This window comes from Rana temporaria, chromosome 5 (genome assembly GCF_905171775.1).
Source record: "Rana temporaria chromosome 5, aRanTem1.1, whole genome shotgun sequence".
Classification (NCBI taxonomy): Eukaryota; Metazoa; Chordata; class Amphibia; order Anura; family Ranidae; genus Rana; species Rana temporaria.
Window position 1 is genome coordinate 34078573 of NC_053493.1, and position 24351 is coordinate 34102923.

A 24351-nucleotide genomic window follows, 5' to 3' on the forward strand; every position below is an offset into this window, starting at 1 on the left:
AAGAGGGACGCCCGACCCGCCAAAGAGGGACGCCCGACCCGCCAAAGAGGGACGCCCGACCCGCCAAAGAGGGACGCCCGACCCGCCAAAGAGGGACGCCCGACCCGCCAAAGAGGGACGCCCGACCCGCCAAAGAGGGACGCCCGACCCGCCAAAGAGGGACGCCCGACCCGCCAAAGAGGGACGCCCGACCCGCCAAAGAGGACACCCGAAGCCGCAGAAGGACGCCGCGCAAGACACCAAAACTGTAAGTACAAAAAAAAAAATTTACACAGGTTAGGGGGCCACTTTAGGGGTGCGCGGTATACGCGGGAGCGCGTTATACAGCGATAAATACGGTACTTCTGGAAACATTCCCATAGACACTTCTAAACCTTGTGGACATCCTTCACAGAAGAGTTGAATCTGTTATAGCTGCAAAGGGTGGGCCAACTCCGTATTGAACCCTACAGACTAAGACTGGGATGCCATTAAAGTTCATGTGCGTGTAAAGGCAGGTTTACAAATATTTTTGGTTATATAGTGTATACAGAACTGAAGAAAAGTCATAGCAGGTATGCCTGGAGTTGCAGCTGCAGAGCCCATACAAAGCAATAGCCAGCTGTCAGTATAATCACATATGGAGCAATTACCTGAAGTTAGGGAGAGATGATCACCGCTGCCGCTGAGCACAAGTTGTTTGCATTCAGAAGCAATCTATTCCTAACCACAGGCTACTGCATAGACAATGCATTGTGGGGTGCTGTGCATTCTTACACCATAGTCAAGTTCACCTCACACCGGACACAGTCGCGCCCAACCCCCCGCCCCCGTCCCATGATCCCGCTTGTCAGGGCTCAGAATGCCTCTTTACCGGTCCAGGGATTTCAAATCCCTACGGCTTAATCTCCTATCTGTACCGCTCTGGGTGCACAGACAAGAGGCATTCTAATTGGTCAGCCTTGTCACATGGATGGCACTGACCAAACAGAATCTGTCTAGCTCAGTGGTTCTCAACCTGGGGGTCGGGACCCCCTCGGGGGTCAAATGATGATTTGCCAGGGGTCACCGAATCCTGGGCCGTTCCTGAAGGCGGCACTGCTCTCACAGTCTGGAGGAGACCCCATCTCCTGATTTCAGCATAGGTGTCACTGCTACGAGACACCACAAAGTCAGAGACACAGTGCGCAACACTGCCTGCGATTAGAGTTGCCATTAAAAGTCCCCACCACAGTTCTCAGATCAGCAGATGACCCTGATCAAGAGCACCTAAGTTGGCTGATCAGAACTCTCCCCAGGATTGGCACTCCCCCCAACTCCCAGCCAGCACTGCCACGCAAAACAAAGAGAAAGAGTAGTACATCCTAAAATGTACCATATGGGGTTTAATACTGTACGAGTGGAAGGGACTCAGGGAGCGCTAAATGTCCGTGGGTTAGGGACGCAAATTACTTATCTTGCCTTTTGTGCCGACAACCCACGCTACCAAAATACATTTTACTCTTAGGGGTCCCCACAACTTGAGACATTTTATCAAGGGGTCACGGCATTAGAGAGGTTGAGAACCGCTGGTCTAGCTCATGTCGGCACCAAGGAGAGAAAGCTAGGAGGATTTCAAATCCCCAGACTAGTGAAGCTTTGTTGCAGCCCCTGAGAGCAGGACTACAATACAGTGGGACATGGTGGGGGATGGGGAGGGGGTCCACTAAGGTCACCCTACAGAAAATTTAAGTTCACCTTTACAGAATAAGTATTGTGTTCGGTTCACATTAGAGCTCCACGATTCTGACTAAAATGAGAATCACAATTTCTTAGAATAAAGATCACAATTCTCGCAGTGTAACATCTTTCACATTATATAAAAAAAAAAAATATTGTATAACATGGACTGTTTATTTTTTAATTCATTAAAGTATTTTTTCAAAACAAATGGTCTTTAACCACTTAACCCCCGGACCATATTGCTGCCCAAAGACCAGAGTACTTTTTGCGATTCGGGACGGTGTCGCTTTAACAGACAATTGCGCGGTCGTGCGACGTGGCTCCCAAACAAAATTGGCATCCTTTTTTTCCCACAAATAGAGCTTTCTTTTGGTGGTATTTGATCACCTCTGCGGTTTTTAGTTTTTGCGCTATAAACAAAAATAGAGACAATTTTGAAAAAAATTTATATTTTTTACATTTTGCTATAATAAATATCCCCCAAAAATATATAAAAAAACATTTTTTTCCCTCAGTTTAGGCCGGCTGGGAGAGGACGTTATACTACGTGCTCTCGCCCAGCCGAGCCAACTTGCTGACGTAAAACGGCGGTGGGCGGTCGGCAAGTGGTTAAAAAACCACTGCGCAAATAGAGTGACATAAAAATATTGCAACAACCACCATTTTATTCTCTAGGGCAGTGATGGCGAACCTTGGCACCCCAGATGTTTTGGAACTACATTTCCCATGATGCTCTTACACTCTGAAGAATAGCTGAGCATCATGGGAAGTGTAGTTCCAAAACATCTGGGGTGCCAAGGTTCGCCATCACTGCTCTAGGGTCTCTGTTTAAAAAATATATATATATATATATATATATATATATATATATATATATATATATATATATATTAGGGCTGTTACTGATCAAAAATGTTCTGTTCGATTAATCGTTTTTTTTTTTTAATCGATTAATCGACTAATTTCGATTAATTATAACGCACATACAGATCCAACTACTTTTAGCTGATCTCCTTGCAGGCTGATTCCCAGTGCAGCTACCAACAACTGAAAAAATGAATAGCAGGATACAAAAAACACACAAAGGCAGCGCTCGATGGGAATAGCATTAAAACTTTTATAGTCTTCAAGTAGGTAACAAAATAAATATTGCACTGGAGATAAAATCGATGCAACTACATAAACTGTAAAAATGGTGCGAGTAATACCAAACAGTAACAAAAGCAGTCATAAAAACATGTAGCGAAGTATGATACTGGTATACAAATGTGTACAACGATACCACTGCTGAATCCAGATGAGGACAGGTTAACATCAGTCCGTCGGCATGTAGATGTCCCATTAAGGGAACTATCACAACTCCCAGTGGATGGTTGTAGAATCCCAGGTTGATAGAGGGAAGTGATAGAGGGAAGTGTAACAGCCCTTGCGTGTGGCAGATAGTAAGGTCCCGCCGGCATGCAGATATAAAGGCACAGCAAAGAAGACCTTCAGATGGACACGGCAAGCCCCGCCGGTGTCTGTGACGTCACCGGATCTCCGACGGAACTCCCTGAAGGCCCAGAAGCCAGCGGAGAGGTGAGTACCAATCAAAAGAATTTTAATCGATCAAAAACATTTTGATCGATCAAAAAAATTAAAGATTAATCGATTAATTAAAAGTTAATTTGCACAGCCCTAATATATATATATATATATATATAAAAAATTTATTTATTTACATTAGGCTGCATTCACACCTAGGTGATAAAACGCCTGAAGCGCGACGCTCGATACGCTGGAGGGGCAAATTTCCATTGCTGTCTATGAGATGGTTCACATCTCACACCGAACGCCTGAAAACAAGTCCCGGACCCTTTGTTTCAGGCGGCATTGGCGTTCGGGCATAGACCGCAATGGAAATAATTTGTGGGAAAAAAAAAAAAAAGTTAAATAAATACGCGGCGTTACAATGTGAATGCAGCCTTAGGGGTGCTGAATATAATCGATGCATCAGCGTGTTGTAATAAAAATTGGTAGGCTGCCTGGATTTTTTTCCCCCCAGCTGTGTGAACTCTGCACAAAGATTGTGACATGCCGTTTTGAAGATCTAAGGAAAACGGTTCACAAAACACAGTGCGATTGACAGAATCAGATTACATCGATCTGATGCTAGAGGAAGGAAGGGTCCTGCGCTATTGTGCAAATGATTTGAGACATACAAATGAATATCTCAAGTTGCAGAGGACAGACACACAGAACAGTTAGTTTTTGATGGGGGTGCTTACAATAATCAGCTTTCATTTATGTAAAAACTTTATCCCAAAATGAAAAAATAACATTTCTGTAGCTGCAGTGTGAGCTGGAGTTTGGTTTCAATGTGCATTTAAATCTGCTAGTACATCCAACATTCCCCCCTACACCAGACTAAAAATACTGCTGTTCAAAGTCACCCGTATGCTCCTTCATCCAGAGTGGGGCGCTCAAATTCAGGTGTTGTTACTGGCCAGATAATCAGATGAAAACAGAGCGATAAAAAAAAAAAAAAAAAAAATAGAAAATGCATTTCCTGCTGAAAATTTGTCAAAATGCTGAATAGCTGAATTGCTAAAGCTAAATGGATGAATAGCTTAACCACTTGCTTACTGGGCACATAAACCCCCTTCGTGCCCAGGCGAAATTTCAGCTTCCGGCACTGCGTCGCTTTAACTGACATTTGCGACAAAATTGATGTCCTTTTTTTTCCCCACAAATAGAGCTTTATTTTGGTGGTATTTAATCACCTCTGCGGTTTTTATTTTTTGCGCTATAAACAAAAAAAAAAAGAGCGACAATTAAAAAAAAAAAAAATTTTTTATATAATTTACTTGTTGCTATAATAAATATCCCATTTAAAAAAAAAAAAAAAAAAAAAAAAAAAAAAAGAAAGAAAATTTCTCAGTTAAGGCCGATACGCATTCTTCTACGTATTTTTGTAAAAAAAAAACTGCAATAAGCGACTGGTTTGCGCAAAAGTTATAGCGCCTGCAAAATAGGGGACAGAATTATGATTTTTTTTTTTATTATTTTCTCCACACCAGGGAGAAAGCCTTGCATTACTGTGTGGAGTTAGACAGAAGAACAGGAAGTGAGGATTTCTCAGAAGAAATAAGGACATGTAAAAGCAAAATGGAAGGATGAGGTAAGTGAAGGAGGACTGCACTAAGGTAAAGGAAGCTATTTAGGAAATAAAAAACCTTTACAACCACCTTTAATTTTGTAAGAAAAAGTTTAAGTAGTGCGAATAGTTAGAAAAGTAGGAATTTAATTTTAAAAGTTTAACACCACTATTGTATGAAAGATGTGGAATATTAAACGTTTTTTGAAAAGTCGGCACTAAACTGAATTGTTGGCTTTAAAAGTTTGCGAAGAATAAGCCCAATACACACTCTAATCCAGGGTTCTCCAAACTTTCTAAACAAAGGGCCGGTTTATTAGCCTTAAGACTTTAGGAGGGCCGGAATGTGGCCATTGGAGGTAGAAAAGGTCCTGACATCAGTAGTCTTAGTGTCAGTGGAAGAAATTGTGCCCCATTATTTTTCTGTCAGTGGGAGAAATTGTGCCCCATCATTAGTGTAATTGGGCCCCATTGTTGGCATTATTGCGAGAAATTGTGACCCTTTATTGGTGTCATTGGGAGGACTTGTGCCTCGAGGGCCAGATAAAAGCAGACAAAGGGCCACATCTGGCCCCTGGGCCGCAGTTTGGAGACCACTGCTCTAATCAATAAAATTTCCTGAAATGATCACTAAACTTAAAGCTGCTTTTTCACAAAAAAAAAACAAAAAAAAAAAACACTGTAAAAGATATGGCCGGATAGATGATTTTAAAGTTTGTTTGGCGTCTGTAGGTGAAAGTACGAAAGGAGCTGAAACTTTTTGGGAGCGGAAGAAGATTAAGGATTTGAAACATGCTCTCATTGACTTCAACAGCATTAGCTGAAAGAGCTCAACGCTTTAAAGTTGAATGGTTTTAATAGCTGAAAGTATGCAGCGCCAAAAAAACATACGGAATAAGAATTATTAAAGGGTCACTAAAGGAATTTTTTTTTTTAGCTAAATAGCTTCCTTTACCTTACTGCAGTACTGGTTTCATGTCCTCATTGTTCGTTTTTGCTTTGAAGTTGCTGCAATTCTGCTGTGATCTCCACACTTCCTGGTTGTCTGTTTCCTTATAACCACAGTACTGGGAGCTTTTCATGGTGGTCTAAGCTGTCATTACTGTGTGTCTAAAACTTAACAGAACCAATCAGATTCATTTTAAAAACAAAACACTGCCCTGGATTTGTTTGTTTTTGTTCTGTGAGTCTTCCCGACTCACCTCTCACCCGGAACTTCATGTATGTACCTTTAAAACCGAAAGTGCAACTAGAGGCACATTATGATAGATTAAATTCAATTTTTAATCATTTTTAAAAGGAATCAGTTAACTTTTATGTCTCTATACCCAATAAACAGTCATTTCAGCAAAAAAAAAGTGTTTTCCTTTAGTGACCCTTTAAAAAAAAAAAAAGCGAACAGAAGTGGGAATGCCATTGAGCATTCCCACTAATAAAATAAAAAATGAAGCCACCACATTTGATTGTTAGGCTGCATTATCTTACATTTATGGTTTGGGGGATAAATCCTGCTTTAACCACTTAAGACCCGGACCTTTAGGCAGCTAAAGGACCCGGCTAGGTTTTACGATTCGGCACTGCGTCGCTTTAACTGACAACTGCGCGGTCGTGCGAAGTGGCTCCCAAACAAAATTGGCGTTTTTTTTCCCCACAAATACAGCTTTCTTTTGGTGGTATTTGATCACCTCTGCGTTTATTTTTTGCGCTAAAAACAAAAAATAGAGCGACAATTTTGAAAAAATAAATGCAATATGTTTTACTATAATAAATATCCACCAAAAATATATATAAAACAAAAATTCTCAGTTTAGGCCGATACGTATTCTACCTATTTTCGGTATAAAAAAATAAAAAATAAAAAACACGTAATAAGCGTTTATCGGTTGGTTTGCACAAAATGTATATCATTTACAAAATAGGGGATAGCTGTATTGCATTTTTATAAAAAAAATATTTTTTTACTACTAATGGCGGCAATCAGCGATTTTTTTCGTGACTGCGACATTATGGCGGACACTAAACAATTCAGTTTAGTGCCGGCTTATCAATTTTGACACATTTTTGGGATCATTGTCATTTTCACAGCAAAAAATGCATTTAAAATGCATTGTTTACTGTGAAAATTACAATTGCAGTTTGGGAGTTAACCACAAGGGGGCGCTGAAGGGGTTATGTATGACCTAATATGTGTTTGTTTCTAACTGTAGGGGGGTGTGGCTGTAGGTGTGACATCATCGATTGTGTATCCCTATAAAAGTGAACACATTGATGACGGCGCCACAGTGAAGAACGGGGAAGCCGTGTTTACACACAGCTCTCCCCGTTCTTCAGCTCCGGGGAACGATCGCGGGACTCCAGCGGCGATCGAGTCCGCGGTTCCGGAGCTTCGGACCGGGTCGCGGGCGGGCGCCAGCGACCCACAGCTGGGCACTTAAAGAGGACGTACCTGTACGTGCATGTGCCCAGCCGTGCCATTCTGCCGACGTATATGTGCAGGAGGCGGTCCTTAAGCGGTTAAAGCGACGTTCCACCCAAAGGTGGAACTTCTACACATCGATTCCTCCCACAATTGGCACCTTTCGGAGGGAGGGGGGGACAGGATACCCGTTTTTGATGGGTATCCTTTCCCACTTCTGGGAGTCTGGGCTGCAGCCCATGAAGTCACTGTGGGGCTTCCTCCTCCTCCCCCAGCCCAATAGGAGAGAGGAGCGAGGCCTCGCGCATGTGCAGTAGGGTTCACGGCGTGAAGCCGAAAGGCTACACTGCCGGGTTCCCTTAGCCGCATTGGCGGCAGCAGCACCCGACAGCTGATGGAAACATCAGCTGCGGGTGCCGACATCGCTTGACTCCAGGACAGGCAAGTGTCCATTTATTAAAAGCCAGCAGCTGCAGCATGTGTAGCTGCTGGCTTTTAATTATTTTTTGGGGCGGAACACCCCTTTAAGTTATGAGAACTCTCTGGGACACTGCAGCCTCCACATTTTATACATTGGATGTAAAGTGCAGGCTTCTAGTGGTGAGTGTATATGGATCGCCCCAATAAATAGGGACTTCAGTGCGCTAATGAACTCCAAGGCAGAAAAAAACTTTTTTGCTTCAACTACAAAGGATAACAAAACAGAAATAGGTAAGAGTCAAAAACAACCATTTATTTTATAGGATTGGATGTATAAAACGCAACATTCCAATAGACCCAATAATTGGACACAACATACATATCATGAATTAACTACAATGCATGGCACGAGGAACACTTCATTAAACATTTGATCTCATCAAAACTAAAATAAATGCTAACAAAAAATAGCATACAGAATATCATGGAAACAATGCAAAATCTGAATAAAATCCATATTTAGGAAAGACTGACAGGAAATGCTGACTTTAGAGCCACTCAACCAATACAGAGCAGAAGTGCCCACATTATAAAAACGAGTCACCCATGTCCATAACAGAGGGAGGAATTCACTAAACCTGGAGAGCGCAAAATCTGGTGCAGTTGTGCAGGGAAGCCAATCAGCTTCTAACTTCAACTTGTTTAAGTAAAAAGACAATAAAACCTGGAAGCAGATTGGCTAGCCTGCAAAACTGCACCAGATTTTGCACTCCCCAGTTTTAGAAAATTGCCCCCATAGTGTGTGAACAAGTCAGGAGAACATTTCTCTTTAGTTGGTTCAGAGACCGTTTCTGCTCCAGGCTCAACTGACGTCTAATGCCAAAACTTTTCATTTTTGGTAAAGCAGGAAATGTTAAAAACCCCCGTCTCTATTGCATTTAAATTCCTTCAAGGAGTATTCCCTTTGAGGGGAGGGGGGGGGGGAAGAAAGGAAGAGAAGAAGAGCGGGGGGGGGGGGAGAAGGAAGAGAAAAAGAAGAGCGGGGGGGGGGGGGGGGAGAACGAAGAGAAGAAGAAAAAGAGCGGGGAGGGACGAAGAGAAGAAGAAAAAGAGCGGGGAGGGACGAAGAGAAGAAGAAAAAGAGCGGGGGAAGAAGAGAAGAAGAAAAAGAGCGGGGGAAGAAGAGAAAAAGAGCGGGGGAAGAAGAGAAGAAGAGCGGGGGAAGAAGAGAAGAAGAGCGGGGGAAGAAGAGAAGAAGAGCGGGGGAAGAAGAGCGGGGGGGAAGAAGAGAAGAGCGGGGAGGGACTCTCCCTATGTGAGGAAAAACCCCTTTAGATAATGGTCACAGGGACAGGTGTCCCCCACTGGAAGACGTCTCCATTTCTGCTCTGGTGCCAACTCAAAAATGTTGGTTAATCCCCCCCCCCACTTAGTCTCAGCGATTGTGGTCACCAGGAATGAAAGAATCTTCTGAATGGGGACACAGACAGCAATAAAAACTTGACAAGGGATCCAACTCCTTACCACTAACTAAAAAATGAAAAGTTTTGGTTTTAGATGCCCTTTAAAGCAAAATTCCAGCCTAAACCCAACTGGGCTAACCAACACTTGTGCAAAAAATATGTATCCATTTACCTATTGTCAGCCAAGTCCAGTCATGTGATCTAGCCTTCCTGTCAGGGAACAGCAGCTGCAGGGGAGAGGGAGCACCCACAAAAAGACTAGGACATGGGAATTCTGGGACGGTGACATAATCAAAGTTGTCGGGGCGCTCTCCCCTGCATCTGTCGCTGGCCAACACCCATTACATGACTGGAGCGGGCTTAATATACACGTTTCTTACACGGGTTAGTCAGCAAAGGCATTAGGAGGGAGGAAGGGACATTTTAAAGGAATTCTGCTTTAAGTCACATACCAAAAAAAAAAAAAAAACATTAAAAACAGAATGAAGCCCACTAAGCATGAAGAGATTGCAAAGGGAATCGAGTGCCCATTCGGGGCAAATTAACAGGTCCTCTTGAATATCCTGACATTTGCCCCAAAACAGAAGGGGGGACCTGATAGACAGAGTATATATATATATATATATATATATATATATATATATATATATAATCTCCCCAACAAGATTTAATAGTATGGCACCATAATCAAACAAACGGCTTTGATTGGCTGTATGAAAGGAGAACATTCCTAGATCCTACCCCCATCTCCAGCAATCACAAATTTTTAATTCACCTGAATATCACATGCAGATTTATTTGGAACCTGGAGAATTATTCAAGTATGCATTGACATTTTATGGCTCTCTAAAGATCCCGCATAAACATTCAGGCAAAATGAAAATTTGGGACTTACCGATTAGTTTGGTCAAATTTGCAAATTAATGTGCATGCCAAGCATGTTTTTTCCTAGTTTTGCCCATTTTAGGGAGGAAGCAGAAACTTCTGTTGGGTTTTTACTGCCTACTGGAGCATCATTAGAGTGTTTAACCCTCACTTCCTATCCTACCGACAATTTCCCTTGAGAGGAGGTCTACAGAGGCAACGGTTGGCAAGGGACGCAACCAAAGAAATTTGTCAATGCTGAACAGCTATCCTGGCAAAAAAAGTCAGCAGGACAGGAAGTGAAGGTGAATCATTCTGATGAAGTGCCAGACAGAAGAAAAAAACTGGGGTTATAAACCCTTCCCCGTTCCAAAACGAAGCCCTCCATCACAATGGGTGTAATACAGTGTACACCCACACGGGGATACACAAGTGTTCCGTGCATCCACAAAATGTTTGCATGCAAGAAAACAGCTGCTGCTTCCAATCTGACATCCATGCAGGTGCACGGCCCCAAATACACAAACATTGCAAGTTCAGGGACCAGCATGGATGTCAAATTGGGAGCAGCGGCTGTGTTTGTGCAGCTGCCGTGTCCCAGATGACATCAATGCAACTGCCTGCATAAGGATGCAAGGAAGCTCTGCACATCCCCATGCAGGTAAACACGGCCTCGAACAAGGTGTACACCGGCACCTGGGGGCTCTCCAGCTGTTGCGGAACTACCCATCATGCCTCCAATTTTGCCGCTCATGTTTGTAACGTTCAGCCTTGCTATGCCTCATGGGACTTGTAGTTACGCAACAGCTGGAGGGCCACAGGTTGAGCACCCATGTATTTAGTAAAACTGGACAGAGTGCAAAATGTGATGCAATTGTTCATAGAAACCAATCCGCTTTCAGGTTTGGTGTCAAAGCCTAAGAGAACAAGCGGAAGTTAGAAGCCGATTGGCTACCGTGTACAGCTGCACCGGATTTTGCAATCTCCAGTTTTAGTAAATAAACCCCCCTGTGCGAACACGGCCCCAAGAGGAAATTCGGGTTGGATAAACATTTACTCAATCCCATATCTTCAGCAGTCTCCAGATCAGAGATCTCCAACAGAGAGCATACAAAATACACCAGATATACAGTCAGAATGATCAAATCCCTAAAAAAAAAAAAAAATTACAAAAAAAAAAAAAAAAAAAAAAACAACATTAAGCTTTATAAAGAGACAGTCCTGTATGTTGAGGTAGAGCATTTCATCCCTGCTTGTAAAAGTCTAGCACAGCCTTGCCTACTACTGGTTGCAAAATGCCAAAATTATGAGCAATCTGAACCCTTAAGTGAGTGCCCCACAGGGCAGTGTTTACAGCAATGACCAGCAAGCAGCAGCTCTTCAGCAGCTGTGGGACTAAACATCCCAGCATGCCCTCGCAGCCAAAAGACTTGTAGAGCGTCTACGAGGAAGAGCCCTGCATGCTGGGACGTTTCGTTCCACGGAAGCTGGGGAGCGACAGGTTGTCCATCAACATTAAACAGTCATCGGTATGCAATCACAACAATTTTAAGAATTAGAAAATACTATAACGAAACTTCTGTATACAGTTGAGAAGTACTAGAGGCACTAAATAGGCAGAGGTAGAGGAGACTCAGCAGCAAAGTGCCGACCAACTGAACTCAAGACAGTCTAGCAAAGAAAAAACTGTAAAGATAAGAGCAAACTGGAACACTAAAAACGGTTACAATAAAAGAAACACAGGGATATTGCCAAATTCCTGCTGGTTACCCAACTGTTGCCTCAGTGGGGGTCACAGATTTAGAACAATCATAAAGGCTGGAGAAGTCAGATTCCCTTGTTCCAATTCAGTGACCAAACACTAAAGCCTACCTATAGGGCAGATTTACAAAAACTGGAGGGTGCAAAATCTGGTGCAGCTCTGCATAGAAGAAACCAATCAGCTTCTAACTTCAGATTGTGCAATTAAGCTTTGACAAAAATCCTGGAAGCCGAATTGTTTTCTATGCAGAGCTGCACCAGATTTTGCACTCTAGTTTACATAAATCAACCCTCCCCCTATGAATCAGAACAGCCGCCAAGCAACCAGCATAATAAAAACGCAGAGTTAGGCAACAGCCTACGTTTCCCAAGAACAGAAGCATACTCCCTAATCTATCCTCAGAATGTCGGATATCATGCCTCGCTGTTTTCATTTTTTCCAGTTACCTGGACATCCTGCCATTAACAGCACTCTTCCTGTTGCAGACCGACAAAGCCAAGCTTGTAGCATTGTAAATACTATGATTGCACCTCTAATCGGCTGTTGTGTCTACTATAAAGTCTTCAGAGATTGGATAGACCAGTGGTCATCAAGCCTGTCCTCAGGGCCAACTAACAGGCCAGGTTTGCAAGATAACTGAAATACAATCACAGGTGATCCAATTTGCTGCTCAGTGACTGCAGTATTCTAGTCTGCACCTCCCCAATGCAGTGTTTCTCAATTCCAGTCCTCAGGCCTCCCCAACAGGTCAGGTTTTCCATTATTTTGCACAGGTGATGTGATCAGTTTCACTGCCTTAGTAATCACCACAGCCTTTTCATCTGAGGGAAATCCTGAAAACCTGACCTATTGGGGGGGGCCTGAGGACTGGAATTGAGAAACACTGCCCCAAGGTAATACATAAAACCTGCCCTGTTAGTGGGCCCTGAGGACAGGCTTGATGACCGCTGATAGACGACACAACAGTCAACATAAAGAACACTCACTTGAGAGGCAGAAGCTTGGCTCTCTCGATCTGTAACAGGAAGCGCTGTTACTGGCAGGATTTCCAGGCAAGCTTAACAAAAAAACTTGCTGAAGAAAACGTAATACATTTGGTACATGCCAAACATACCAATAGCGAATTAAAACCCTAAAATGTTTTTGGAAGGTTTGTCATATCAGGAAAAATTCTCTCTCTTGTCTGGACATGCTACCAGTAACAGCACTACCAGTCACAGACCGGCAAAGGCCAAGCGGGTTTCCTCCTAATTATAGTAGCAGCATTGTCAGCCTGCCTTGAGTGCTCCTTATGTTGACCACTGGGCTAGTAGGCACACAAGATGCATTTAAGGAGCACTCATTAGTAGGCTTAAAATGCTGCGCCCAAGTGAGAGGCAGTGATCTAATGTTGTCAGTCTGCGACAGAAAGTGCCGTTATTGGCAGGATCTCTAGGGAAGAAAAAACCCCACACACTTCCCAGCATAAAAATGGATTTGCTTAAGACATTTGTATACAGATGTTGATTTACTAAAGGCAAATATACTGTGCACTAGAAGTACACTTCAAGTGGGGGGGGCCTACAACGCTCTTCTGTTTTCCATCAGCCAGTCACATGCAAGTAAAAAATGCAGTTAATTTTCCTTGCTTCCCTTAGCTCTAGAGCAACTGCACTTGTGGGTGTACTTGCAGTGCACAGACTATTTACCTTTAGTAAATCAACCCCCCAATGATGCATGATGGCAAACACAGATTTATGGTTTACATTCACCATTAGACCAATTTCACGCTGCTAGGCTTTGGTCGCAGAGCGGTGTACCCGCGGTTTCCAATAGACAATTAGGTTGCGTGTTTTCTGAAAGCACAAAGATGCATGTAGGACTTTTGGTGCACTTTCAGAAAACACGCAGTCTAGTAGAAAGTCTACAGCAGGGGTGTCCAACTGGCGGCCCTCCAGATGTTGCAAAACTACAAGTCCCATGAGGCATTGCAAGGCTAACAGTTACAAGCATGACTCTCACAGGCAGAGGCATGATGGGACTTGTAGTTTCGGAACAGCTGGAGGGCCGCCAGTTTGACACCCCTGGTTTACAGGAAACCACAAGTTTGCCGCACATACAACTGTGCTGCGGCCAAACCGTATGAAACGGCCTTAAACCAAAGAATAAAAATTAAGCCGTCAGGTTTTAACATCTGTCCTGGATGGGCAAAATTTACCCTCGTTCAGTCCGGGTGACCACTTTTACCAAAAACATGGAATTGAGCAGTAAGCAGAGACAGGAAAAAAAAAGAAGCCTGACAGAGGTTGTAACCCATCACTTGAGTTTGGGCTGGAGCTCCACTGTAATAAGGTGGTGAATAGAAAAATATCCAGAACGAAAATATAGTACAGAATGAACTCAAGACAAAATGTCTGGATACACAAGTCAAAAGGTAAAAAAGATATAAAAATCTTATCTCCCACTCTCATAGCCAGGGAAGAGCTGGCTGAGAACGGCTTGCAGTGTCTTGTTGACACTCATGTTGTAGTTCTTGCCCAGGTCATACCTGCAAGCAGGGCAAGTATGCACAGAGGCTTTAAAGGAACGGTCAAGGCAGGTCTTGCAGATGTTGTGCAGGCACTCGGTGGTGACCGGCTCATACACAACTTCTTGGCAGCAGATGCACTGGAAAGACTCTTCCACTTTGTTAATGAATTTCGGTCCTTCCTTCAGGAAGCTCATGACTTCATTCCACAACTTGCCGTTGAGATCATCCTTCTGAATCAGAGATTTTTGCTCAGCGGTCAGTTTGTACAATTCTACTTTGCTTTTCTTTGGCTTGCCAGCAGATGGCGCCAGAGCTTTAGCATTCTCAGACTGCCTTTTCCTCTTGCCCTTGGGAGTTTCGAACTCGCTGGCTCCGGCGTCATTCTCCTTTTCCCTCTCTTTATTGGCGACAGATTCCAAGTAACCCGGGGGGAACTGCAGAGTAAGGCCGAGCTTTTTAATACGGTCTTTTCCCTCCTTGCTCCAGGGGGCGGGTTCCTCGTCGTCTCTCCTGAGCAGGTAACGCCACACGAGGAACCCAGACTTCCCCTTCTCAGGCCAGTACTTCACCACTTTGTAAATCCCATCGTATCGGTTGCCGTCCTCGGGGGCGTATTTGCTGTGCTTCCTTCCTTTGGAGTTGCGCACAACGCGGACGGGCTTTCCGCGTCGCCAGTCCTTGGCCACGGACCCCTGCTTGTCATTAATGGGGGCGTTGCAGTTCAAAGCAAGAGCTCGGTTCATGTTTGTAAGCTTCTGGTCACATGACTGCTCAGCGGTGCGCTTGTTACCGGAGAGGTCGCGGCCTCCGCTGCCGGTGTAGGTGAACTCAGTCCCATTGTCAACATCATCCTCGTAACCTCCCGCCAACACCAGAGAAAAGGAGCCGTCGTTGCTGCGGCCGTGGATGCCGGCGACGTGTGGCCTGTGCACGCCGGCCTCGCTGACCTGAACTCTGAACTTCCACATGGTGCCAACAGGCACTCCCGGTATTGGGCCGTAATGATTGGACGGGACAATAGTGCATTCTTTAGAGCGCCCGACACACGCCATGCCCTTTCCCCAGTCTCTGTTGCAGGAACTAGAAGCAGACGCCATTTTAGACTTCTTTTTGCTCTCCTTGGGCTTTTCGCCAGCCAGCACCACCTCGCTGGTGTCGATCCGGCACTCGGGGCAGTACCAGTCCTCGTCGGGCAGGGCGGACAGCGGGGGATCGAGGCAGTACATGTGGAAGGCCATGTCGCATTCGTCACACAGCAGCTGCTTGCCCGGGTCTTGTTTGCCCCCGCAGATGTGGCAGGCGCACATGCGGCACTTGGACCTGGGGTTGTCCCGGCAGTGCTTGCACTCTGGCCCGTTCTGGCGCTTGGGGGGGCTCTCCGCCAGGTCCTCGCTGCCGGGCTCCTCGATTTTAAAGATCTCGTTGACGAAGCGGATGCGGCAGTCGTCCAGCGCGTCACCGAACGCCCCCAGCTGGACTTTGGCGTAGACCTCCTTGACGGTGCGGGTCTCCCGCTTCCTCTGGATCTCGGCGTCGTACCAGTAGCCCTTCTCTTTCGGCTCGTCCGGGTTGTAGTTGACCATGACCAACTGCCCCACCGCCAGGTCCTCCCAGGGGAGCTTGGTCCTGGCCCGGGGGCGCACATCCTTCTCCGCCATCTCCACCACCCCGTTCTCGGGGTAGTCCTCGTATCGGATGTGGTAGAGGAAGTCCTCGGAGTCGGGTTTGCGGGTCACTTTCACCACCACGGCCTCGAACCAGGCGCCCATACTCAGGTCCCGGGCGTCCACCAGCTGCTCCGCCTTGTACGGGGCCAACTCCAGGTCCAGGGAGGGCAGAGGGTCTTCCTCCGGGTCTATCTCTTTCAACTTCTCATCAGCCTTCTTCTCCTCCTCCTCCTTCACCTCCTCATCAGCCTCCTTCACCTCCTCCTCCTCTTTAGGGACACACACCGGGACCTGCCTCACCATCAGCTGCACGATGTCATTGAGGTTCACACTGTAATCGAAGAGTGTGTGGCCGTCCTCCATCTGCTTCCCTCGGTAGAAGAGCCGCTGCCGCTCCATCTCCACCCCGAACACCTCCTGGATCCGCAGCCGCAGCTCCTCCACCTTGGTCAACTTGGAGAGGTCGTCCAGCCGCTCGGTCTGCCGGCCGTCCATGGTGCGCACCTGGATCCACATGATGGCTGGATGCGATCGGTAACGGAAGTAGGTTTATGGCTTTCGGCGTGCCCCGGTGCAGCTCGGTTCCGGGAGCGGTAAACAGTCTCTCGGTCTAACTCTCTCACTTGAGGTGTGTGAGGAATCTCCCGCGCTGGGCTGAGCGCGCGGTTTATAGTTCGGCGGGAATTTACTCAGCGCGCCCCGGATTGGAGGAGGCTGAAGACAGGGAGGGAGGAGAGGGGCGGGACGGGCTCGCCAGGAGGAGGAGGAGGGCTGAAGCTACAGTAAAGGGGCGAGAAAGGGGGCGGAGCGGGCTCGTAAGGAGGCTAGGCGACAGAGCCTGGGGAAGGGGCGGAGTAAACCATTCAAGGGGGCGGGTAAGGCTCAGGCTTAGAGCCAGGGAGGGGGAGGAACAGGCTTGTGAGGGGCGGAAAGGGTGAGGCTACAGAGTAAAGAGCGAAGAAGAGGGCGGAGTAGGCTCGTGAGGAGGTGGAGAAGGCTATGGCTAAAGAGCGAGTATAGGGGCGGAGTAGAGTATTGGGGGGAAAGGTTCGGGCTTTAGAAAGTTTAGAGCCAGGAAGGGGGCGTTGCAGGCTAAAGTTCAGGAGGCGAAGGGGGCGTAACAAGGCTGAGGGTTGGGAGAGAAAGAGGAGGAGTTGGAGCGGCTCTTCTCTCACATATCTGTCGCTATAGTTTCCTATATAGTAAATGTAAATAAAAATAAATATTTCCCGATATATATATATAATACAACTCCACCAATGGCCGACCGTGTATTCATCTCATCTTCTGAAGTCCCGTGCAGTCTCATACAGTAGCAAAACCACCATTGGACATTAGTTTCTGACTGGGTGACGTCACGTTATGCCGGAATCGGTTTCCCGCCATATGTTCCCTCACAGGATGAGGGGCCGGGGGTGGAATGTGAGGCTGGGCTGTAGTAATAAATGAATAATATAAAAGGAATTCATGAGGTACTAACACGGTATAAAGTATAAATACAAGTCTGTTCATGAACTACCAACAGCAAAAATAACGAGCAAAACCATGAATGTACAACACACACAAATATAATACTGATATACCCAAAAAATAATGGCAGCACACCCCCAGCCTCTGCATACACCAAATTCACCACTCTTATGCTGCGTACACGCAATCATTTTTCGTCATGAAAAAAACGACGTTTTCAGCATCTAGAAAAAACATTGTTTTTTTCCAACTTCATCATTAAAACGACGTTGCCCACACACGATCGTTTTTAAAAAATGCTCTAGCAAAGCGCGGTGACGTACAACACGTACGACGGCACTGTAAAGGGGAAGTTCCATGCGGATGACGCCACCCTTGGGGCTGCTTTAGCTGATTTTGTGTTAGTAAAAGACGATTCGCGCTTTTCTGTCTGTTACAGCGTGATGAATGTGCTTACTCCATTACGAACTGTAGTTTTACCAGAACGAGCGCTCCCATCTCATAACTTGCTTCTGAGCATGTGCAGGTTTTTAACGTCGTTTTAGCCCACACACGATAATTTTTTACAACCCGAAAAACGACATCGTTTAAAACGTCGTTAAAAAATGCAGCATGTTCGAATTTTTTTTTTTTGTCGTTTTTCAGAACCCGAAAAATTATGTGAAGCCCACACACCATAATTTTAAATGACATTTTTTAAAAACGTAGTTTTTTTAATGCCGAAAAATGATCGTGTGTACGCGGCGTTAGACTCCTTTCACACTGGGGCCACGTAAGCGCTAAACCGCTGCTCATTTTAGCTGTTTAAGCAGCGCTTTTCGGCCACTAGCAGGGCGCTTTTAACCCCAAAGAAGGGGTTTCAAAGCGCCCCTGTTGCAGCGCTTTCCGAATCGTTTTTTAGGTGCTGCCCGTTCATTTCAATAGGCATGGCGCTTTGGGAGTGCAAAATACAGCAATCCCAAGCCGCCTCAAAGATGCTGCTTGCAGGACTTTTCCTAACGTCCCACAAGCGCAACTGCCCCAGTTTGAAAAGTCACTGAATGAGAGGCGGTTTTCAGGTGCTTTACAGGCTCTAATTCTAGCGCTAAAATGCCTGAAAACCGCCTCAGTGTGAAAGGGGTCTTATGGTCTAGATCAGTGGTCTCCAAACTGTGGCTCAAGGGCCAGATTCGGCCCTTTGCTTGCTTTTATCCAGCCCTTGGAGCACTATTTTCATCCACTGGTACCAATTGTGGGACATAATTCACCCCATTGACACCAATGAAGAGGCAGAATTCCTCCCAGTGGCACCAACAATGGGGCCCAATGACACCAATGATGTAGCGCAATTCCTCCCAATGACACCAACAATGGGGCCCAATGACAGGGCACTATTCCTCCCAATGACACCAACAATGGGGCCCAATGATGGAGCATAATTCCTCCCAATGACACCAACAATGGGGCCCATTGACACCAATGATGGGGCACTATTCCTCCCAATGACACCAATGATGGAACACAATTCCTCCCAATGACACCAACAATAGAGCGCTATTCCTCTCAATGGCACCAAAGATGGGGCATTAGTTATTGCCACCGACTTTGGGACCTTTTCTACTCCAAATGGCCACAGTCCGGCCCCCTTATGTCTGAAGGACAGTAAACTGGCCCTTTGTATAGAAAGTTTGGAGACCCCTGGGGGTCTCCAAACTTTCTAAACAAAGAGCCAGTTTACTGTCATTTATACTGTGGCCATTGGGAGTAGAAAAGGTCCAGACAACAGCGGGAAAAATAAACGCCCCATCTTTGGTGTCAGAATGAGGAATTGTGCCCCATTGTGTCATTGGGAGGATTCATGCCCTATTATTGGTGTCATTGGGAGGAATTGTTCCATATTAGCGGTGTCATTGGGTTCATATGTTGGTGTCATTGGAAGGAATTGTGCCCTATTGTTGGTGTCATTGGGAGGATTCATGCCCTATCATTGGGCCCCATCATTGGTCTAATTGAGAGGAATTGTGTCCCATTATTGTTGTCATTGGGTCCAAATGTTGTTGTCATTAGGTCATTGGGAGGAATTGGGACCTATCGGTGTCATTGGGAGGAATTGTGCCCCCTCATAGGTGTTAGCAGAGGGGGAAATAATGCCCCATTGTTGGTATCAGTAGGGCCACATTCACATGGAGTGTTCTGCAATGTGCACTGTGTGAGGGCCACGTTTATCCACACGGTGGATGCACAGCTGTTCTTTACATCCCCATGCAGTCAGACCCATTCATGTGAATTTGGATGCAGCCAATGTTCCCAATGTGACATCTGTCTAGGTGTACGGTCCCGAATGCAGACATTGGAACACGCACCTGCACAGATGTCAAATTAGGAGCAGTGTCTGTGCAGCCGCTGCATCCCAACTGACATGAATGGGACAGCCTGCATGGAACACCTGTGCCTCACAGGGTGGGCAAACATGGCCCTTGCATGGGTCTACACCAGGGGTGCTCTGGAATGGCGGGTCGGCAAGCCCAAATTGCGGGTTCCTAACCCACCATCCCCGAGCATCAGTGTGAAGAACAAACCCCAGGGGTCTCCAAACTTTCTAAACAAAGGGCCAGTTTACTGTCCTTCAGACATAAGGGGGGCCGGACTGTGGCCATTTGGAGTAGAAAAGGTCCCAAAGTCGGTGGCAATAACTAATGCCCCATCTTTGGTGCCATTGAGAGGAATAGCGCTCTATTGTTGGTGTCATTGGGAGGAATTGTGTTCCATCATTGGTGTCATTGGGAGGAATAGTGCCCCATCATTGGTGTCAATGGGCCCCATTGTTGGTGTCATTGGGAGGAATTGTGTTCCATCATTGGTGTCATTGGGAGGAATAGTGCCCCATCATTGGTGTTAATGGGCCCTATTGTTGGTGTCATTGGGAGGAATAGTGCCCCATCATTGGTGTTAATGGGCCCCATTGTTTGTGCCATTGGGAGGAATAGTGCCATATGGTTTCATACATACATAAATTATTTGTTGTGCCTATATCACGTGGGGTATCCTTGGGAAACTATTATATGTGAGGAATCTGGAACATTGCAGCAGGTTTATTATTGTTTTAGTTATATTATGATTTTATGATTCGGATTTCTACAAAATATATCTGTATTTCAAATATCTTTTTTTTTACTCCAGGCCCCCCCCCCCAAAAATAAATAAAAATAAAATGTAGAAGTCCCCAAATACTGTAGCTGCGGACTTTTAATATTAGGGCACTTACTGGTCCAGGCATCCAGCAGTGTCCTCACCTGAGCCCATTCTTCAGTCGGCTATCGGCTGCTGGCGCCCCCATCTTGACTCAGGGAAACCATCAGTGAAGCCTTGTGGCTTCACTGCCAGTTTCCTACTGTGCATGCTCAAAGCATGCTGCACTTTGTGAATGGGCCGCAGTCTTCTGGGACCTGTGAAGTGTCCCAGAAGGCTGCAGGGGAAGGAGAGGGAGCGAACTGAGTCGAAATTGGGAGCAGGTACTTGTCAAAACCCCCACCCCCCCAAAAGGTGCCAAATAAGGCAGCAGAGGGGGGGGGGGGAGACAGACAAGTGGATCTTCCCCTTTTGGGTGGAGCTCCGCTTTAAAAACCGATTTCTCTGGTATTTTTTCTTTAACCTTAAAAATATAGTGGGGAAGGTGTTCTGTAGTCCACAAAAGTGAACTGCTTAGGGATGATAACTGATGGGCCTGACAAGGGCATCACAAGTAGAGAGCACAGCAAGTTAAGAGCATACTTTATTTTGAGCAAGATAAACGGTTATATTGTATCAACTTATTGTACGTTGCAAATAGGGAAGAAAAATGAAGAAAACTTGAAAAATAAATGTATTTATTCTGTGTTATGAACATAACTCAAATAATTGTACATTACTTTTACAGAAAATTCCTAACATTGACGGTATTAGGCCAGCGTTACTTTCTTGCTACTTCTGGAGAGCTGTCCACCTGATTTCTTCGGATTCTGGAAGTTTTCATAGCTGTACAAAAAATAAATAAAAAATATATGAATGGTTAAGCTTCAAAAACTAGAGTTTAGAGTTGACTTCTGCAGTGGGGAGGAGATGGTTTTACCTTGCTGGCATTGTGGGCTATCAGCAGGCACCATCATTTTGCCCTGAATGGGCAGGTGGCAGTGTCTCTTTAAGGCCAACGTCATCCTAAAACTGAGCAGGTTGTGTTATCCCTCATTTTAATGACTCTTACCTCGTCAGCTGCATTTCAGTCTCCATTTAGTTCCTTCAAAAGGACATGCTTGAGGGCCACAAGGAGATTGCTGCTAAACTATAGTTACTTGCCTGGGTTCTTGGTAATGATCAAACACAGATTTTGCACTTTAGGGATATCGGAGTTAGCTGGTGACCCTAAACATGTTATACTTACCTCCACTGTGCAGCTCGTTTTGCACAGAGTGGCCCTGAACGGCGTCTTCTGGGGTCCCACGGCGGCTGTCTCGGCTCCTCCCCGTTTCTGATAACCCTCTCTGGGAAGTGCTCTCCCAAGGGGGTTACCTTGCGGGCAGGGCCGGATTCCAGACAAGGCCAACAAGGCCAGGCCTCGGGGCGGCACTGCAGCTGAGGAGAGGACACTTTCATTCCCCCCCCTGTCATTTCACAGATGGTGAGAGGAGAGAAAACAGAGGGAAGAGGAGGTGAGATGGTTTTCAATGTAATTTTCGGCAGCAGCACCCCCCCCCCCCCAATGATCAATGTCATTTTTGGCAGCAACCCCCCCCCCCCCCCCCCAGTTTTCAATGTCATTTTCAGCAGCAGCATCCCCCCTGCTTCTCAGTGTCCTGCCGAAAAAGTCCCCCGGCGGATAATGTCCCCCCTGTACTGCGCAGGCGGGGGCGGCATTGAAGGACCCGGCCTTGGGGTGGCAAAGGGAGTAAATCCGGGCCTGCTTGCGGGCACACTCCCGAGTCCTGTATTCGGCGTCCATAGCCACCGACTACAGGACATGGCCCCGCCCCACGGCCCTCGTGTCATTGGAGTTGATTGACAGCAGCGCCAGTGATCGTAAGATGTTTTTTCACCTTAATGCATAGGATGCATTATGGTGAAAAAACATGGACCTTTACAACCCCTTAAAGGGGTGGTTCCCCTAAAAATAAACTTTTGACATTGCATTTGCTAAATTAATTACAATTAGAATCGGCTGGTTTTATTTAAAAAATACCTCCGTACGTAGCGTTTGCTATATTCGTTCCATCGCATCCATCGCGTCACGACATGCCGAAAGAAGCCGAACGTCGGTGCGCATGCGCCGTATAGAGCCGCACCGACGTTCGGCTTCTTTCGGCATTTCGTGACGCGATGGATGCGTCGGTCGGATGCCTGTCCATCAATTAGGAACGCCCACCACCAGCATCGTACCCGGAAGTGGCGGTGGGAACGAATATAGCAAACGCTACGTACGGAGGTATTTTTTAAATAAAACCAGCCGATTCTAATTGTAATTAATGTAGCAAATGCAATGTCAAAAGTTTATTTTTAGGGGAACCACCGCTTTAAGGTACAAGATTAGAATGAGAACGAAAATGCCTGGAAATTAGGAAACTTATAAATGCTGTGGCAAGAGAGTAGCTAGGGACTGGATGACATTTTATCCCCCTTGTCAAAACATTTAAGGTAAAGTGAACTGTGCCAACTCATGACCATGATCTTTTTAGCTATCTGTAAGGATGGAATTCTTCACAATGACCAAAAGTGTAAGGAGCATTCTACTCACTGACCATCACACTAATGTATCAAGAGTTGTAAATATAGTCATTTTTAGCAGGGGTTCCCTGAGACCAGAAAGTTATTTCAAGGGTTCCTCTGTGTTGAAAAGGTTAAGAAAGACTGATCTATGTCTATTTAAAACAATGGTTGCTATACTAACATTTTAGGAAAAGGCATACCTGTAAAAGGAGGATGCACATGCTCACCTGCCATGTGAAAAGCTGAACGTCACTCTGCTGCTCAGAAATAGTCCCTTAAAATCCACTGGGAAACCAACATTTCTAGAAGTGCTGATCTCCTGAGACCACAAGATCCACGTCACTACAGGATACAGTGGTATGGCGGAAATCAACAGAAGGACACAGTGAGACCTATAGGGATCCCAGAAGATGGACACTCCTGGAAGTGTCAGATTCCCAGTAGACTTTGGAGGGCCATTTCTCAACAATTAAGCTGCATTCAGGAATATGGCAAAGGGGAAGCAAAGGGGACCATGTATTCTGCACAGAATACAGGGGACAGGAGTGTAATTCCCAGAATGCAGGGGACAGGAGTGTTATGCACAGAATGCAGGGGACAGGAGTGTAATGCCCAGAAAGCAGGGGACAGGAGAGTAATGCCCAGAATGCAGGGGACAGGAGAGTAATGCACAGAATACAGGGGACAGGAGTGTAATTCCCAGAATGCCGGGGACAGAAGTGTAATGCACAGAATGCAGGGGACAGGAGCATTATGCACAGAATGCAGGGGACAGGAGAGTAATGCACAGAATGCAGGGGGCAGGAGTGTTATGCACAGAATGCAGGGGACAGGAGAGTAATGCACAGAATGCAGGGGACAGGAGAGTAATGCACAGAATGCAGGGGACAGGAGAGTAATGCACAGAATACAGGGGACAGGAGTGTAATTCCCAGAATGCCGGGCACAGGAGTGTAATGCACAGAATACAGGGGACAGAAGTGTTATGCACAGAATTCAGGGGACATGAGAGTAATTCACATAATGCAGGGGACAGGAGAGTAATGCACAGAATGCAGGGGATAGGAGTGTAATTTCCAGAATGCCAGGGACAGGAGTGTAATCCACAGAATGCAGGGGACAGGAGTGTTATGCACATACTGCAGGGGACAGGAGTGTTATGCACAGAATGCAGGGGACAGGAGAGTAATGCACAGAATGCAGGGGACAGCAGTGTTATGCACAAAAT

General features: G+C 46.0%; 2 protein-coding genes across 5 annotated transcripts in view; both read right to left on the reverse strand.

Moving 5' to 3' along the window:
- Nucleotides 1-13761: 13761 nt before the first annotated feature.
- Nucleotides 13762-16646, reverse strand: UHRF1 (ubiquitin like with PHD and ring finger domains 1). The gene has a single exon (XM_040352351.1). The coding sequence runs from the start codon at nucleotides 16452-16454 to the stop codon at nucleotides 14196-14198; it is 2259 nt and encodes a 752-aa protein (XP_040208285.1). The 5' UTR covers nucleotides 16455-16646; the 3' UTR covers nucleotides 13762-14195.
- Nucleotides 16647-21231: 4585 nt separating this feature from the next.
- PEX1 (peroxisomal biogenesis factor 1) overlaps nucleotides 21232-24351 on the reverse strand; it is a 126308-nt gene continuing 123188 nt past the window's right edge. For all 4 annotated transcript variants that reach the window (XM_040352353.1, XM_040352352.1, XM_040352358.1 and 1 more), the window contains one exon: nucleotides 21232-21401. In XM_040352353.1, coding sequence (XP_040208287.1) covers nucleotides 21326-21401 — 76 coding nt within the window. In that variant the 3' untranslated portion in view covers nucleotides 21232-21325. The remainder of the gene's footprint in view (nucleotides 21402-24351) is intronic.

Coding starts and splice junctions, on each gene's coding strand:
- UHRF1 (XM_040352351.1), bottom strand. CDS start 16,454: ATGTGGATCCAGGTGCGCACCATGGACGGCCGGCAGACCGAGCGGCTG.